This window comes from Artemia sp. Qi Xiang Cuo, chromosome 8, assembly GCF_049724085.1.
Source record: "Artemia sp. Qi Xiang Cuo chromosome 8, ASM4972408v1, whole genome shotgun sequence".
In the NCBI taxonomy this organism is placed as follows: Eukaryota; Metazoa; Arthropoda; class Branchiopoda; order Anostraca; family Artemiidae; genus Artemia; species Artemia sp. Qi Xiang Cuo.
In genome coordinates, this window is record NC_142801.1 from 26225160 (window position 1) to 26244947 (window position 19788).

The 19788-nt window shown below is 32.2% G+C and overlaps 1 protein-coding gene across 2 annotated transcripts in view; it reads left to right on the top strand.

Annotated features, from left to right (window-relative positions):
- LOC148949282 (PAT complex subunit CCDC47) overlaps window positions 1-19468 on the top strand; it is a 56245-nt gene extending 36777 nt beyond the window's left edge. For both annotated transcript variants that reach the window (XM_089093317.1, XM_089093318.1), the window contains exons 6-10: window positions 5103-5255; window positions 7936-8126; window positions 8704-8869; window positions 12858-12992; window positions 19165-19468. In XM_089093317.1, the coding sequence (XP_088949443.1) occupies window positions 5103-5255; window positions 7936-8126; window positions 8704-8869; window positions 12858-12992; window positions 19165-19266 (747 nt within the window). In that variant the 3' untranslated portion in view covers window positions 19267-19468. The remainder of the gene's footprint in view (window positions 1-5102; window positions 5256-7935; window positions 8127-8703; window positions 8870-12857; window positions 12993-19164) is intronic.
- Window positions 19469-19788: the final 320 nt, after the last annotated feature.

Consider the following 19788-nt stretch of genomic DNA (forward strand, 5'->3'; position numbering starts at 1 on the left):
CCTCCATCGGTAAATATCTCTAATTGGGATTGGTCTCCCACTTGGCTGGTCAATATTTATAGCATTTTTTGCTATTTCATCAACCTGATGATTACTACTTATGCCAGAGTGACTAGGAATGTACTGAAAATAAGTTTTTATTCCACTTGAAGCAAGATTATCAATAATACTGAGACAATGATAAGTGTCAATGTCCAACTTATATTGAGGAGCTGAGGCCAGCAACTCAAGGCTTGATAAAGAGTCGGAATAGATGATAATATTATTCGAATTTGCAATCAAAGGTTGGTTTTGCTTAAGGTGTTCTAATGCCATGATTGTGGCATTTAACTCAGCAGACACTATAGATAAATTATTAAATAATCTCTCTCCCATTGCAATTTTCAGGTGAGGAAGGAAAACACCACTTCCAACCTTCTCATTCATTTTTGACCCATCAACAAATATTTGGAAGTGATTTTTATAGGTAATTGTATTAAGTTCTGCAAATTTTTTCTGGACAAAAGCAATGGGGGTTAAATCTTTATTCCATTTTGAAAATTCAGTATTTATTATAGGAAGTGACCAATTCCATGGAGGGGTTTGGGGGAAAGTAGGTGCAATAGACTTTGCTGGTACAGGGAACTTCTTTTGAATATTGGCATACTCATCTGCAATACCTCTATACATGGCTGGATTTCTTAACCAATTATGTAATGTGTGTGATCTATTTGATTCAATTTTTGTAAGATGTTTTATCAAGAGAAAGCTACGTCTCTCCCTTATTGTTGTTAATCCATTCTTCATAAGCAGAAACTTGGTGTTTGTGGGTTTCCTAAGACCAAATATGAGACGTATTATATCATTTTGTGTTGTTTCAATTTTTTGCACCTGGTTCTTTGCACATGCACCATAGATGATGAGCCCATAGTCAATATGGGGTCTTATATGTGATTTATAAAAATGGAGTAAGGTTTTCTCCTTACAGCCCCAGGGTGTGGAAAGAAGTCTTTTTAGTATATTTGCTTTTCTATAGCCTTTTTTTATTGTGTTTGAAATGTGGAGGTGGAAATTAAGTTTTTGTTCAAGCATGAGACCTAGGTAATTAATATGATTATCTTCTGGAATAGTTGTTTTATTTAGAGTTAATTTTGCATTAATATGGTTTCGCTTCCGGTGAAATTGGATTATTTTTGACTTGGTGGGTACAATGGGTAAATCTGAATGTTAAGAGAATTTTTCAAACTGGAAAAGTGACTTTTGCAGATTTGACTGTGCTATCTGAAAGGTGTTGCCAGATGACCATAGCACCAGATCATCAGCATATTGTAGATTCGCGTGGGGTAGGTTCATGTCCCAGAGATATAGGGCAAATAGGAGGCAACTGAGGACTGCTCCCGGAGGTAGGCCTTTGGATATTGTCTTTTGGGGTGAAGAGGCTGAACCAACACAAACAATGAAACTTCGCACTTCTATGAAAGATTTAATGAAGGATACTAGCTTAGGGGGTACACCAAGGTTTGCAAGTTTATTTAAAAGGATTTGGTGGTTCACATTGTCATATGCCCCTTCAAAATCTAGGAAAGCTGCCAATAGGACATTATTTTTTGAGAAAGATTCATTTATTGCATTTATTAGCAAAATGACAGCATCTGTTGAGGAGTGGTGTTTCCTGAATCCAGTTTGAGTGTGTGGGATCATATTTTTTTTTCAACAAACCAGAGGAGTCTGTGATAGATCATTTTCTCCATTATTTTCCCCATCACAGGTGTAATCATTATGGGCCTATAAGACTCAGGGTTATCTTTTGGTGTATTTTTCTTTAGGATTGGTAGAAGGGACGAAAATTTCCATATATTGGGGAACCTAGAAGATGCCCAAGCGTGATTATAACAATTTAGCAGTTCTTGTTTGTATGAAGGTGTGAGATTCTTTATCCATGTAGGGTGTATATTGTCATAGCTGCTGCTAGTTTTGGTCCTAATATGATGTATTGCATTATTCAATTCCTGGATTGAAAATGGATTGGTTATGTACTCGGATCCTGGGCGTGGTTGGTAACTTGGATTCATGAGAATTGTGGACAGTTTGCTTTGATTTTTTGATGTTAGCTTATTAACAAAAAGAGTTGCAAATAGGTTAGCTTTTCCATTATCATTGTCATAATGGGTATTATTAAGTATAAGCTCATACAGGATTGGGTTGGGGGAAGTCTTTTTCCCCCATATGTGGCTTATGACTTTATGTATAATTGGCTCATGCGTTTCTCTGAAGAGATTATTTGCAAAATTATTACAGTATTTATATTTAGAATATATTATAGTCATTTTAGATTAGCTTCTGCTTGTAATTTTTTTATATATGTAGTAGGTGATGGTTTTTTTTATGAATTCTGTCCTAGCTGCCTTTTTTATCCTCCATTTATTTAGGCACTCATTTGTCCACCATGCTTTAGGAATTTGTTTAGGGAATGTTTTCTTAGGTGTTGTCTTGGGGATAGCATGATTAGCTGTATTTATTATTAAAGATGTCAAGGCTTCAGCATGTGTGTCAACTGTTATGTTAGAAATGCATGAACTTTGGGTGAAACTTGTAATTTCATCATTTAGCTTAATTTGGAACATAGACCAATTTGCTTTAGGGTTGATATATTTGGAGGTATGAGATAAAGGTTCAGCAGGTTCATTTAGGGAGCAAACTATAGCAAAGTGGTCAGTACATAGACTATCAATTTTATTTATGTAAATTTTGTTCAAAAAATTTAATGACACAATTTGTAGGTCAATTGTGGAGAATCTGCCTCTTTTGGGGTTGAAATATGTGTTCAGGTTTGGAGGGGTAGCAACAGCTAATTCATTATTATTTGAAGTCATATGCTCAATGAATTTACCAGCTTTATTTGCTGGTTTATTCCCCCACAAAAGGCTGTGGGCATTGAAATCACCACAAATAATGATATTTTTTAACATATTAGACTTATTTATATAATTAAAGAAATCCGTGGATCTGTAGTTTGGTCATTAGGGTTATAAAAGCTTATTATATAGGTTTTTAAATTATTCAGCCAAACACTGATACCAATTACATCAACATCATTTGCAAAATCTGGAAAATTGATGCCACAAAATTTTATATTATTATTAACTAATAAAGGTACCCCACCTCCTTTTCTCTCTGAAGATCTATCCTTTCTCAGGATAGTATATCCCGGAGACTTAATTTGTTGTTTTTGGGTTAAATGAGTTTCCTGGAGGCAAGCAATATTAATGGAATTATTATTCATAAATGATATTAGTTCATTTAGCTTATTTTCTGTGAGTGATCTTACATTCCATTGGAGTATTGATATATTTTGTGTTGTTGATTTATTCTTCATATGACTGTGTATCAATGTTCAGCTTTGTTAAAAGTAAAGCAAGATCTTTTTTTGCTTGAATGAACATATCATCTGGGATGTAGGTTTTTGCCAATTCTGCAATAATTTTTGTTTTCTGTAGTTGATGTATGTTCATGACCTGAACTGCATTACAGTTTAGAATGAATAAGCATATATTTGGGGATTGCATTTTTGGTTATGCATCCTGTTTGTTGGTTAAGGGATTGATTCCTGGTAGTGTTTCTGGTTTGTTTCTTCTTGGGAGGAGGGGGGGGGCAGGCTGACCTCATCTCATCGGACAAGGAGGCTTGTTGGCTTGGTGATTCCTTCTGATAGGGATTTGAGCTAGGGGGCTTAGAAGATGGTGTTTTATATGGGGTGCTTGATGCATTGGAGGTGTTTGACTTGGGGGTTTCGGTTGGTTTCGTTACAGGCTTTATTTGGTATTGTTGGGCAGCATTTGCTTCCATTGCTGCAAAGTAGTATGGGAAGGCCTTCTCTGTTGATATTTGGAGTGTTAGAGCTCTTTTCTTGTATGCAGGGCATAATGATTTATTTGTAGATTCATGTGGGCCTTTGCAATTGATGCATGTAGGCTGAGTGTTGTTGCATGTTGTCAGTTCTTTAGGATGGAAATATTTACATTTACTACACTCTTGGAGAATTTCATTGCATTTGTTTGTCGTGTGTCCCAGTTTGAAATACTTCTGACACTGAATAGGCTTAGGTTTGTATTCCTTGTGTGGTTTGATTTGCCCAAATAGGAATAATTTTTCTGGGATATCAATTTTATCCTTCATTGTGAATAAGAAGGATCTACTAGTTTTTAGGCCATTAGTATTAGGTTTTCCAAGTTGAGTAACATCCTCAACTGGGATTATGTTTCCAGCCCTATCTGAGAGGCCTTCTTTTAACTCCTGAGTAGATATCTCTGGGGGAACATTATATACTACTATTTTTGTTGGTGATTGTTTTGGGTTCCAATTAGATGCAATAATTGGGGTATTCAAAAGGCATTTTAGGTTAATTATTGTATCTGCTGATTTCTGATCTTCTACAGCTATTAGCAGAGATTCATCACGGTTAATGTTAAGAGAGAACATTGATTTTAGCAATTTAAAAATTGCAACTCTTATTGCAGTGATCATTTTTATTTCAAAGGGGGTAGTGGGAGTAATTTTAAGGTAAATTCCTAAGTTTTTGGAGGGAGGATCTTGGGCAGGGAGAGGGGAAATGCTTTTAATTGGGGAGATTTTTTTCCTTTTTTAGAGCTTCTAGAGAGGACCTCTTGAAATCCATTATCATCATTTATGGTTGCATTAGCCCCTACAGTTATCATTGTCCTATTCTCCGAATTGGAGCTATCATTAGAACTTTGAGATAATGTGCTTGACCAGCCAGGATGGGTATCTTTCACTATGACACTTTCTCTGAAATTTGATTTGGGATTTGGGGGGACTTTTTTTTTGGAGGACTTCTAAACGTTGCCTATTGGAAAAAGCTTTAAACACAAAAATAAAACTAAAACAAGAAGGGAAAATAGAATGGTATCAAACCGTCTGCACTATACTATGGGGAGGATAAACACCACAGTATAGCCCTGAGGATGAGTTGGGCAGGATTGGTTTGGTACTACTGCTGATTAGAAGCGATAAATTCACAAGAAATATATTTCGATTTTCTTATAAGGTTGTTGTTGTATTCTAAATGGCAGATGATAATTAATTCTTCTTCTTCTTTTTTCTAGCGTCAAGATTTGGTATCAATTATTCAATACATGTTGAAGCCAAAAGAGGATACAATTCAGATGACTGTTAAATTAGATGACATGGATTCATTTGTAATGTGTTTAGCAAAGAAGAAAGTTGCCTCACTTTTTGCCAAAGACATGACTGATATTGTGAGTTACAATGAAACGTTTATTCCATTTTGGATAGTTTTTTTAGATTTAAACTAAAAATCTATTTTCATTAAATTTTTCTTAGATTATTATTTATATTATTTTGAGATTTTGATTTCTTGGTTTTATTTAATTATTTCTGTTTTGGCTTAAAAAGTAAGAAAATTGCTGTGTGACACAACCAGGGCTTCAACTCTGAATACCTTTAAGCTATTCAACTGTAACATGTTTAGCAAAGAAGTTGCAGAAGTAATATGTTTACCAGAGATGCTACTGGTATTACCGGTCATAATTTTAAGCGTTTATTTTATTTGAGATTCTGGTTTTCACTGAAATATTTATCTGCAGTATCGAGTATTCGCTTAAATAATAGGTTTTAACTCATTTAGTTGTTTGCCAGTAGACGTATTTTATCTACATGCTCTTTTTTATTTCTTTTTTTATTACATTGTGATGAAATATTTATCTATTCGTTTTCTTTTGCTTTAAAAAAAGAAAACATTTATTACATTGTGATGAAATATTTATCTATTCGTTTTCTTTTGCTTTAAAAAAAAGAAAATAAGTCGCAAAAATACTAAAAAGACTGAAGACACAAACAGTGCTAAAACTGTTCCTAAACAACTAATTTAAGAACCAACTAGAGTAGGATTTCAAAATGATTTGAAGTAATGAGAAATTCAAGAAAAGGTGACTGGGGAATAGTTAAACTGAAAAATCAGAAACATTCATTGGAGGATTAGCATTATTTGGTGGGGCCGGGCAATAACCAAGCGAGGTACCGTAGTTTTCTCCTTGTTAATATCCATCAAGAAGTTCAATCTTCCTAGTAAGTAAATAAAAAACAACAGTTTTTCAATTGAAAGTAAGGAGCAAAATCAAAACTTAAAACGAACAGAAATTATTACATATAGGATAGGAGATGCTTCCTCCTCAATACCTCGCTCTTCTCGCTAAAGTTTTTTAGTATTTTCGAAAAAAAACTTCTTATTGTTCTAATTAAATAGCCCTTGTTTGTCAGGAGTCGTTCTTTAGGGATTGGGACAAAAAGTCAAACATTGGCGTAAAGAGCGAGGTATTGAGAAGGGGATAACCCTCATACATGTAATAATTTCTATTCTTTATAAGTTTTGATGTTGCTCCTTACTTTCAGTTTAAAAAGCTTTTTTTATTTAATTTCTGATCTTTTTTTAAATCATCCTTCCCCTTCCATAGAAAATCCCCTCCCCCCACGAAAAATCTCTATGCAAAGTTCCTTCCACGTAAAATACCCCGCCATGAACCCCCAGACAATTTTCGAGGGGTAAATTCCCCCGAAAAATTTCTTACAGATTATACCGCCTGAAAATTTTTCTTAGCACACTTTCATTTTAATTTCCGATTGTTTTTCAAATAATGCTGTATATCCCCTCCTCCGTGGAAAATTCTTCCCCCAAATCCCCCCTCCTAATAGAAAGTGGCTTCCACAGATATTTCCCCTGTAGAATTTATCCTACGGAAAACTCCCCCATGGAGAATCTCTCCTGTGGAAAACAATCCCCCCCCCCCAAGAGAGGTCCTCTAAACAATTCCAACTTGCTGAAAATTTCCCGCGGACGATTTCTTTTAACATCTCCACGTGTAAAGTTGAATCAGCAAAGAGAAAGTAAGACAAATAAAAGAATTTTGGATAGGAATTCTGGCTACTTTCCCCAGTATAAAATGTGCACTAGAACCCCCCCCCCCCCCGAAACTTCCCTCCCCACGGAAAATTCTCCCCGTGGAAAATCCCCAAGCAGAAAATTCACGTAATTAAGAAAATTAAATTTAACTTTCATTGTGCATAATTTTTAATAAACTACTGATAAATATACAAATGTCGCAACTCTGCCCTTAACTTACAGAAACTATTTTTTGTTCATTTAGAGTAGCTACAGTCGTGATCAAAATATATAGAAAAGCTCAAATTCTTTTATACCTAATTAGTAATAAATTTTGATCATAACTAGAGTTAAGTCACTAGATGTGGCGACCCTACTTTTAACTCAAATCCATTAAAAGTTAAGATTCTCTAGTAATTACTTATTAATAAGTTAGTGATTTATCCCGAGGTCTGGCAACCCTGTCCTTAACTCATAGAACGTATGCTTTGTTCTTTCAGCACTTATCATCTTGAGCAAAAATCTGCTGAAAATTCTAACTCTCCCAGTACTCACTTATTCATAATTATTGATAGGCCAGAGATGAATACTGTGTATGGCAACCGTGTCCTTAACTGATAGAAAGCTATTCTGATAGAATACATGGCGTCCGGAAAAAATATTTGCAATACATTTCAGAATCTCTGGTAATTACTTAATGACAAGTTAGTGATCAATCAATTGGTCTGGCTACCCTGTTCCTAACTTGTAGAATTTATGCTTTGTTCTTTTAGCACCTATCATCTTCAGCAAAAAACTACTGAAAAGTTTGACTTTCTCGGTACTTACTTTTTTGTAATTATTAATAAACTTGTGATAAATCAGTGAGTGTGATAACCATGCTCTTAACTCATAGAAGCTATTGTAGTAGAGTATCTGGTGTCCTGAACAAAATTTGTAGAAAAGTTTCGCTTCTTTGCTAATTAATTATTAATAAGTTAATGTTAGATCTCTAGGTTTGTTAGTCCCGTACTCATAGAAGCTATTTTTTGTTGTTTTAGAGTACCTACTGTCCGGAGCGAAAATCGGCTGAAAAGTTCAACGTACCCAGTAATTATTTATTGATGAGCGAAATTGGTGAAGCGTCAACTGCTTTAATTGACCAACGAGTTGTATCGTTTTTAAACAAGTACCCCGAAGTGATTGAATCCATCCATATTTCTGACCAGTATTCTGGAAACAAAGTACCTGAGTAAGATTTCCATTTTATTTAAAAAAAAGCCAGGATTTAAAAATTATAAAGGATTTTTCTGAAATAATAATTTATACTGTATATGCATTTTATAAGCTAAATGTATTCCAGCAACTCTAAAATCATTTCAATAAACTATTTGTCATACCTTCAACATTCCGTGCATCGTATCAGATGATTATCTCTGGTGTGGGGGGAGTAGAGGGGTCTGAACATGAAAAAAAAAGGGTTTTTTATTCTACATTGTTTCCATAGGACTAGATAAATAGAAAAATATAATGCATATAGAAATGCAAATAGAGAAAAATATAAAAATAGAAAATATTTAGAAATAGCAAAATACTTCCAGAAAATTATGATAAAAGAGAGAAATAGAGAAAAATGGTGATAAAAAATTAGCGCCAAATTTATAGCTTTTTGCAAAAAAAAAATAATCATTAACATGATTTTAATTTAAATTCATTTAATGTTATTTACTACATTAGAAACTCCATATAGGTGGTATTTACTAAATCCGAGGGCAAAAGCGGAATATTGCTCCTATCTGAGCCTAACCTTACACATTTTTTTCTTCTAGGGAAGGAGCAGCTCTCACTCGATTGCCCTCAACTGAAAAAGTTGTCATTGTGACCCTTAGTCTATGTGGTAAAAATTTAGAGGAATCTATTGAAGCTTCTAAACTGGTCACTAATCTAGTCTTGCATTTAGTGGATAAAGCCAGTCGTCTCCACTTAACTAGAGAAGTAAGATACAATTATACCTTTTTCCTTAACAGAGGGATAAGACAATAAAGTGGCTTTTTAAGCCATATTTTTTCCTTAAGGAGGGGACGGTCAGTGAAGATGTAATAGGATTTTTTTGTGCAGCTTTACTATCCGTCATGATGAACAAAAATGCAATTGACTGGGCAGAATGAAGGTAAAGAAAACATAAAAACTTAAATCAGGCCCTTTTATTTCAGGCCATAAATTTTCCGTAAGGATGGGGGAGGGGCATCAATGAAGATTTAATATAATTGTATGTGCAGCTGTACTACTCATTATGATGAACAAAATGTAATTGACTGAGCAGAAAATGGCAAAGAAAACATAAAAACTTAAATCCAGACTGCGCGTTTTTAGGCCATAATTGTCCCATTAGGAGGCGGGGGGGCATCAGTGAAGATATAATATGATTATTTTTTCGTTAGCTGTACTATCCATCATGATATACAAAATGCAATTGAATGAGCAGAATAAAGGTAAAGAAAACATACAAACTTAAATCTGCACTTCAACGACAAGATTAGCCTAACTAAAGGTATTCAGGAAGAAAGTTCCAACATATTATAGATTGTTATATTTCCTTCAGACAACATCAAGGGGGCTAGTAACCCCATATAAAGTCGACACTATGGTGTTAGTAGCCCAAAGATCAGCCAAAGAAAGTACTTTGCATGCTTGTAAAAGCACATCCTAATTTTTGCAGTGTCATTCTACGTGCAATGGGGCTAAAATAGCGAAAGAGCAAGCAAATGTGGCACTATACAAGTATTACTGATGAGAAGAAAAAATCAGTTGTTCTTCTTAATTAACAGAAAACCAATTCAGCATGAAAGATACCACTCATTCTATCCAGTATCAATTGAAAAAGGGTTGTAATATCTTATGTAAATAGAATCCTTGGGATTTGTCCTTCGGAGGATGTTGATTCTGAACTGATTTGTTTAATGGGCATTCTGTTCTGCAATGGTTTTTTCGTCAAGTTCGCAACTGATTTAATAAAAAAGAAAAGACAAAGTAAATACACACAAAAAGTGCCAGATCCTATAGTATTCAAACTTGTTTCTAATCTATTAGACGCTTGGAAAACTTCCCAGACGCTTGGAACTTATAGCTCGCGGTAATCGAGGCAGTGGAGTTCGTAATATCTGGAGTTTCCGTGGTAAATTTTACATTGGTTGCCCTCATCAACAATTTTGCTTGTGATGTATTCAGCCCTTTGTGTATATATGTACATATATATATATATATATATATATATATATATATATATATATATATATATATATATATATATATATATATATATATATATATATATATATATATATATATATATATATATATATATATATATATATATATATATATATATATATATATATATATATATATATATATATATATATATATATATATATATATATATATATACCGCCAGAGTTTGAGATCTTGTTTATGGACTTAAGCCATATTTTCCACATAATGCCTACGTCCCTGTCTCAGAAAAAAAAAGAGCACGGGAAAGGGCAGGTTTCCCTCCAATTTATTCTATTGAAAGGGGTTGTAGTATGTGTAGTAAATAGAATCCTTGGGATTTGTCCTTCAGAGTATGTTGATTCTGAACTGATTTGCTTAATGGACATTCTGTTTTGCAATGGTTTTCCCGTCAAGTTTATAGCTGACTTAACACAAGCACGAAATGCAAGGTCTCATAGTAAAGAATTACTCAATTTTAATACCAGTATTGAAACTTATTTTTAATCCGTTAGCCATTTGGCAAATTTGCAAAATTCAGCAGAAAATAAAACTCGTCATAATCTAGGTAGTGGAGTTTGTAGTATCTGGTGTTTGTGTGGTAAATGTTACGTTGATTGCCCTGATCAACAATTCTGGTAGTGATTTATTCAGCCCTTTTCTCTACATTAAAAAGTTCTCAAACTTAGAAAACGTACTAACGCTTTCGATTCTTGTTTGGCTGAACCCGTTTAATTACTTTGTCCAGTTTTAGGATATTTGAGTTATTTCGACGTACATCGCTTTTATTTACTGGTCAAGGGAAGTCGAAATACCAAAAAAAAAGATATTAGATTTGGCCATAATAGATAGAGATAATGATAATTTGAATCCTGACTCTGTCTGATACAATATAAATTTAGGTCATGGGGAAGTGAGTCAATCAAATTCAACACCTGACATACGGCTGCAATGGATCCCAACAAGGGAGTTATTTCACAACAGAAGTAGTCTTTTTATATACTTTACCCTATACCATGCTGAGAGATTGCCTCTCCTCAAGTTTCTAATAAGTCATGGGACAAGTTAATATGCCTACTTCCCTCCAAAGTAAGGATAACGCTAAGAGTGAATTTTCAATATTTTTGCCTCAATTATATACAAAATTTAAGAGTCAGATCTTCTAAGATTCCGAGAGTGATTCTAGATTAACACTGGTGGTCACTCGTAGCAATATTGAGTTGTCTGGGCATTTTAGTTGTCAAACTAAGCGATCTTATTGAGTTGCTTGAGCATTACCTATAACCTAAGTGTAATGCCTAAATACATTACCTGCGAGCAGATTTACCTAATACATGCTTGTTCCATGTAGTATCGTCTCGTTGCATACCGATCGTACTGTTCGAACTATGATAAATCATTTAAGTCTCTTAGTTTCTCAGTTCTTCCTTGAAAATCATTACAGTAGGAATAAAAGCAATTCTTCGCAATCCGTGCCATTTTTCTGTAGCTAAAATTGTTGCCTTGTAAATTCTTTGTATCCTGTAATCCGTATATTTCTTTATAAATAACTTGTTTGAGTAATTCAGTGCTTCCTTTTTTTGATTTTGCAAACAAGTTTGCTCAAGTTTTCAAACGTTTTGGGCTTGGTGGGTTACTGGCTTTGTGTGGCTAAAAAACAACAGAAATATAACGTTTGTGGGAAACGTTGTGTAGTTTTGTTTTTCATCATTGACCCTGTGAAGCAACAAATACTTGAAAAAAATGGTATGGATATAGCCACATATCAGCCATCATAAAATAGTTAAATAAACATACTTGAAAATACAAGTATCTGCTGCTGCTGTTAACGTTTCATAGCAGCACAAAGACGTCTGAGACCAAATAAGCGGCGCTGTGTCAGTTTATTGGCTATATTTATCTCAAGGGTCGCCATTCCTTAGCGAATAAATGTGATGCTTTATGCACTATTCTGTCTGTGTCGTCTGGAGCAAAAAATAATGATTAATTAACGTCTGAAAATAAACACTTACTTAATTTTTTGACAAACATCAATTTCTAGACATCAGTACTTTGGTCGAGTCAAGATTGATTGTGAAAGAGCAAGCAGATTACGATTATCGAAAAAGACTGTGATAGCTTTTGAAAAACATTGTTGCTGGCTAAGCACGCGCCTGAATTGGACTTTTGTTTCAATCTATTCTAAACTTTTCTGCTGAGTCTGCATTTATAGCATTTTTGGCTTGCTTGCAGGTCGCAAGTTGGATACCATTTAAATAAAAAGTAAAAATATAGACTATAGAAAAGCAATAATTCAAAATAAAGGTAAATAATCTCTTAGGCCACACTGCCTTTCTATTTAAAATATAAGGATATGAAAATATAGAAAAACAAGTATAGTATTTCAAATAAGACAATGGAGAATAAAATATCTTTTTTTTATCGTGTGTGTTTCTGTTTAGTTTTTTTCCTATTCTTTGTATGTTATCTATAATTTGCTTTTATTTTGTTGTTGTTGTTAAAGGCTTCTGGGCGTGAAGTCGAGATATTCACACTTTTATTATTATTTGTGAAAAAAAACTTCTGTTAAATATTATACCCGTTGTTATATATTCCATTTCGTTTTATTTGTAAAAAATAAAAATCAAAGTGTGCAAGTGGTACCAGAAACAATTAAAGTTCACTCCATTCTTCTTGTGTAGAAATATTCAAAAATTTAAATGTATTTTTCTAGGCTAAAGTAAAAGCTGAGAAAAACCGTCAGAAAGTAGAAGAGGCTTTCTTGAAAAACACTCATGCTCTTAGGGCAGAAGCAGCAGCTGCTAAACGTGAAGAGAAGAGGAGGCTAGAAAAAGAACGAATTTTGGCTGTAAGTTGAAACTTCTTTTTTCTTTTCTTTTTAATGGAACAGTTTTTCTTTGGATTTCTTTGGATGGCTTCATCCGACTGAGTCGAGAACCATACTGTATACCATTGAAAATATGTGATTTCAATAGAGTTTATTACGTTGGGTTCTAAACAGGGACTTAATTTGCTATGGGGCAGGGCGGGGGGGGGGGCAACTGCCCATCCCAGACCTTGGCTTCTCGCTCCTCCCCTCAGACCTGGGTTTGCCCCCCAGCTGAAATTTAGTTTCTACAAAAATCTTGTCAAAACTAACATAAGTCTGCATAATTCAAGCATCAACAGAAACGGATCAGTTTACTTTAGTATATATTTACCTTTGTAGTACTATAAAGTATCCTTATAGTACTTTTATAGTACTAAATAGTACTTTCATGGTACCAAATGGCTCATTTTTCAGCTTTAATGTAATTTTCACTTGATTTGAGAAAGTTGGCTCCAACTTTGCCCGCGCCCCCCCCCCCCCAGGATTTTGACGAAATTACGCCATAGGTTCTAAAATGCAATCTGAATATCTCGTCGCCCTTATTTTTTTAAGATGATACCGACAGTTTCATCACAAAAATTTCGGAAAATCATTTCGTAACTATGGGTGCTGTAAATTATCGTGCAAAAAATTAGGTTATATAAAAATCAAGCTATATATTGGCTATGTCGGTAACTCAGCTCTGAAAATAATCATGTGATGACATACAATGGATGCATGAAGCCATCCTACCGAGTCACTATTTCTCATTACACCATCAGTAGGTTTCTGATCCGCAGTAAGGCTGCAGCTTTTTCTTATGGCTGTCGTTTGACATGCTCTGCTGCTAGTTATGATTTTAAAAAGGCTATGTAGCCTTTTGAATTAAAAGGCTACAAACCTTTGTAAAAGGCTATGTAGCCTTTTAAATTAAAAGGCTATGTAGCCTTTTAAATTAGGCTACAAACTATGTAGGCTATGTAGCCTTTTAAATTAAAAGGCTATGTAGCCTTTTAAATTAGGCTACAAAATATGTAGGCTATGTAGCCTTTTAAATTAGGCTACAAACTATGTAGGCTATGTAGCCTTTTAAATTAAAAGGCTATGTAGCCTTTTAAATTAGGCTACAAACTATGTAGGCTATGTAGCCTAACCTCTGCCGATTTTATGCAAGGGCTCGGCTGCTTTGTATGCATTTGAATTCGGTGTGCAAAGTTGCATGACTTGATTCTTTGAATAGGAATTGCCAAAGAAATTGAATAAGAAAGTCAATATATGTTTTGATCATATTTACGAGGATATATTAGAATTCCTGTTCTTGTGTTGATGCATAAACATCGTTATGTAAATTTTTAAGTTGATAAAAATCACTAAATAACTGAGTGCTGAAAAATAACAGTCACAGTTTTGAATTTAGCATACCAAACTGCGTAAGAAAACTATGGACGACCTAAGAAATTCGGTTATATTTGAATTTTGCATGAAAAGTTGTTCTTTAAATAAAAAAAAAATAAAGATAAAAAAAGATTTTGTTCTTTAAATAAAAAAAATTATGTTCTTTAAATAAAAAAAATTAAGAACATTTTGTTGTTTGCTCGTTTTGTTTTTTAAATAAGAATATTTTTTCCTTTAATTTAGCTTACCAAACTGCAAAAGAAAACCTTGGATGACAAAAGAAATCTGGTTATATTTGAATTTCGCATGATAAGTTGTGCGATTTTGTTCTTTAAATAAGAAAAAATTAAGAACATTTTGTTGTTTGCTCGTTTTGTTTTTTAAATAAGAATATTTTTTCCTTTAATTTAGCTTACCAAACTGCAAAAGAAAACCGTGGATGACAAAAGAAATTTGGTTATATTTGAATTTCGCATGATAAGTTGTGCGATTTTGTTCTTTAAATAAGAAAAAATAAGAACATTTTGTTCTTTGCTCATTTTGTTTTTTATATAAGAATATTTTTTCCTTTATTTTAGCTTACCAAACTGCAAAAGAAAACCTTGGATGACAAAAGAAATCTGGTTATATTTGAATTTCGCATGACAAGTTGTGCGATTTTGTTCTTTAAATAAGAAAAAATAAGAACATTTTGTTCTTTGCTCATTTTGTTTTTTATATAAGAATATTTTTTCCTTTATTTTAGCTTACCAAACTGCAAAAGAAAACCTTGGATGACAAAAGAAATCTGGTTATATTTGAATTTCGCATGACAAGTTGTGAGATTTTGTTCTTTAAATAAGAAAAAATAAGAACATTTTGTTCTTTGCTCATTTTGTTTTTTATATAAGAATATTTTTTCCTTTATTTTAGCTTACCAAACTGCAAAAGAAAACCTTGGATGACAAAAGAAATCTGGTTATATTTGAATTTCGCATGACAAGTTGTGCGATTTTGTTCTTTAAATAAGAAAAAATAAGAACATTTTGTTCTTTGCTCATTTTGTTTTTTATATAAGAATATTTTTTCCTTTATTTTAGCTTAACAAACTGCAAAAGAAAACCTTGGATGACAAAAGAAATCTGGTTATATTTGAATTTCGCATGACAAGTTTTGCGATTTTGTTCTTTAAATAAGAAAAAATAAGAACATTTTGTTCTTTGCTCATTTTGTTTTTTATATAAGAATATTTTTTCCTTTATTTTAGCTTACCAAACTGCAAAAGAAAACCTTGGATGACAAAAGAAATCTGGTTATATTTGAATTTCGCATGACAAGTTGTGCGATTTTGTTCTTTAAATAAGAAAAAATAAGAACATTTTGTTCTTTGCTCATTTTGTTTTTTATATAAGAATATTTTTTCCTTTATTTTAGCTTACCAAACTGCAAAAGAAAACCTTGGATGACAAAAGAAATCTGGTTATATTTGAATTTTGCATGACAAGTTGTGCGATTTTGTTCTTTAAATAAGAAAAAATAAGAACATTTTGTTCTTTGCTCATTTTGTTTTTTATATAAGAATATTTTTTCCTTTATTTTAGCTTACCAAACTGCAAAAGAAAACCTTGGATGACAAAAGAAATCTGGTTATATTTGAATTTCGCATGACAAGTTTTGCGATTTTGTTCTTTAAATAAGAAAAAATAAGAACATTTTGTTATTTGCTCATTTTGTTTTTTATATAAGAATATTTTTTCCTTTATTTTAGCTTACCAAACTGCAAAAGAAAACCTTGGATGACAAAAGAAATCTGGTTATATTTGAATTTCGCATGACAAGTTGTGCGATTTTGTTCTTTAAATAAGAAAAAATAAGAACATTTTGTTCTTTGCTCATTTTGTTTTTTATATAAGAATATTTTTCCCTTTATTTTAGCTTACCAAACTGCAAAAGAAAACCTTGGATGACAAAAGAAATCTGGTTATATTTGAATTTCGCATGACAAGTTGTGCGATTTTGTTCTTTAAATAAGAAAAAATAAGAACATTTTGTTCTTTGATCATTTTGTTTTTTATATAAGAATATTTTTTCCTTTATTTTAGCTTACCAAACTGCAAAAGAAAACCTTGGATGACAAAAGAAATCTTGTTATATTTGAATTTCGCATGACAAGTTGTGCGATTTTGTTCTTTAAATAAGAAAAAATAAGAACATTTTGTTCTTTGCTCATTTTGTTTTTTATATAAGAATATTTTTTCCTTTATTTTAGCTTACCAAACTGCAAAAGAAAACCTTGGATGACAAAAGAAATCTGGTTATATTTGAATTTCGCATGACAAGTTGTGCGATTTTGTTCTTTAAATAAGAAAAAATAAGAACATTTTGTTCTTTGCTCATTTTGTTTTTTATATAAGAATATTTTTTCCTTTATTTTAGCTTACCAAACTGCAAAAGAAAACCTTGGATGACAAAAGAAATCTGGCTATATTTGAATTTCGCATGACAAGTTGTGCGATTTTGTTCTTTAAATAAGAAAAAATAAGAACATTTTGTTCTTTGCTCATTTTGTTTTTTATATAAGAATATTTTTTCCTTTATTTTAGCTTACCAAACTGCAAAAGAAAACCTTGGATGACAAAAGAAATCTGGTTATATTTGAATTTCGCATGACAAGTTGTGCGATTTTGTTCTTTAAATAAGAAAAAATAAGAACATTTTGTTCTTTGCTCATTTTGTTTTTTATATAAGAATATTTTTTCTTTTATTTTAGCTTACCAAACTGCAAAAGAAAACCTTGGATGACAAAAGAAATCTGGTTATATTTGAATTTCGCATGACAAGTTGTGCGATTTTGTTCTTTAAATAAGAAAAAATAAGAACATTTTGTTCTTTGCTCATTTTGTTTTTTATATAAGAATATTTTTTTCTTTAATTTAGCTTACCAAACTGCAAAAGAAAACCATGTATGACAAAAGAAACCTGGTTATATTTGAATTTCGCTTGATAAGTTGTACGATTTTTTTCTTTAAATAAGAAAAAATATGAACATTTTATTCTTTGCTCATTTTTTTTTTTTTTTTTTAATTAGAACATTTTTTTCTTTAATTTAGCTTACCAAACTGCATAAGAAACCTGGTTATATTTGAATTTTGCATGATAAGTTGTGCGATTTTGTTCTTTAAATAAGAATTCCATATTCGAAAGCAGTTTAAAAAGTCGCATTTGCAGCACAGAGAAACTTGGTATCTCAACATTGTTTAAATTTTTTCCTATCAAAATTTTTAATAAATGTTTTTGTCGTATTTGTGTGGAAATGTTAAATTATCTTTTTTTTATTATCACTTTATGCTCTTGGCTGCGGTTAGATCTTAGTAAATGTTTATGATTTTGGGTATTCGTTTATTGGTGAATCCATTTAATTTCATCTCCAGCAGATGATTTTAGTTTCTGATATGAAAGAATACCGTTGTATTATTGATAATCAAAATAGTTTTGTTTTACCCCATTGTTGAATAAACTTATACTGTTTGGCTATCCTGTTCGTTTACGCATTCAATTTAGTATTACCAAGGTGATTGTACTTTATTTTGACAGTTTCCATACTGTATTAAGTCATTTTTCTAAACCAAATTTACACCAAATGTTATAGTAAATCTAATCAATGAAAAAAGGAATTGGTAAACCTTAAACAACTTATAAAGTCATTGTCAATTATGTGGTTGGCTGAGTATTAAAAATGGTGGTAATCTTTATGCAAAATTTCTTTTCTTAACTAAATACGAATAAGAAAACATAATAAGAGAGCAATAAAATTGATAAATAAAAGAGAGATATATAAAAAATGGGAGTAATACCATTTGGCTTCATATCCACATTTCCCAATATGATTGGCGCTAGCTGTACGATGGTGTCACAGGTACCGATTTTCCCTCATAATGCCTGAATGTAGTCACAGGCTATATAAAAGGTTGTTAATTCTGTTTGTTTTTTTTGTTATTTTTTATTTTGTTTTGTTTTTTTTTTTGCGACTGTTAGCAGTATATACTTGGTGAGAACAAGTGCACACAATTTTACAAACGAAAAAAACTATCGAACTTTAGCATATAGCTGAGACATACGTCCAGGTATTTATAGGGGGGGGGGGGGGCTGGTGAGTAATCTATATTGTGGTGCCTATTATATTTGGAAAGGGTGGGCGGAGAATTTAATGGTATTATTACTCTTGTGTTATTATAGTGTTTAGTTCAGTAAAGGAATCTTGCACCAATGCTTTATCAAATTAGTATAAAAGGTTTAAAGTTTACGTCATGCTAAAATCTTTTGTATGTTTTGGCCATTAACATTTGCAAAAACCGAAGGCCTGGGTTACTAACTTGAGCGAGCGGAATGAGGTGACAATAAGTGGGAGTTAATGTGAGAACCAAAGCACTGAGCCTGTTATTTGCCATGGCAGACTCTGTGAGATCTTTATATATATATATATATATATATATATATATATATATATATATATATATATATATATATATATATATATATATATATATATATATATATATATATATATATATATATATATATATATATTATATATATATATATATATATATATATATATATATATATATATATATATATATATATATATATATATATATATATATATATATATGTGTGAATAAAGAGGGAGAGAGAGCCGGATAACAGTATATTTATCCACATAAGCCAGTGTTCATGTCTCTTAGAAGTTGTCAAATTGTATGACTGTGTGTTTTTAATACTGTTATTTGAAATGTAGGAAGAAGACCCAGAGAAGCAGAGAAAATGGGAGGAGAAAGAAGCAAAGAAGGAAGCGAAAAGAAAAGCACCAAAAATGAAGCAGATGAAAGTTCGTGCTTAAGTGACAGTGATGCCTTAGTATATTTACCCTTTTTTCTTCCTTTTAGATTCCAGTGACTTCCAAATTATTTGCTTTGTTTTGATGTTTATTTTCTGCTTTCTTTTTTTGGATGCAGATTTCTTGGTATAATAGTCAGCTATGTAGATTTCTGAAAGTTAGTTTGAATTTATAAAATTCAGAAAAGATAAAAGGCTGAAACGTTTTCGTCATCACTTTTGTATTTATGGGCCTCTTATTTTAAGCTAACGTTAATATTCTGTGTAAGCCCGTGTGTGCATGGCACAATGTATAACATCGTCACCTGGTCAAGTATTTTATTTTATCAAAACTACATACCGTATATCGACTTTTCTATTTCTCATAGAAATTTGCCAGTGTCCGATGTGGTTGTATAAGTTTTTCTTGATAATTCTACTGGAAAAACAACAACAATCAGTGGTGGGTACCGTAACTCTTAAATGATTTACTTTTCTTGTCTCAACATTATCATAGCAATAAAGCTTATTCTTTTTCTTGTAAGCT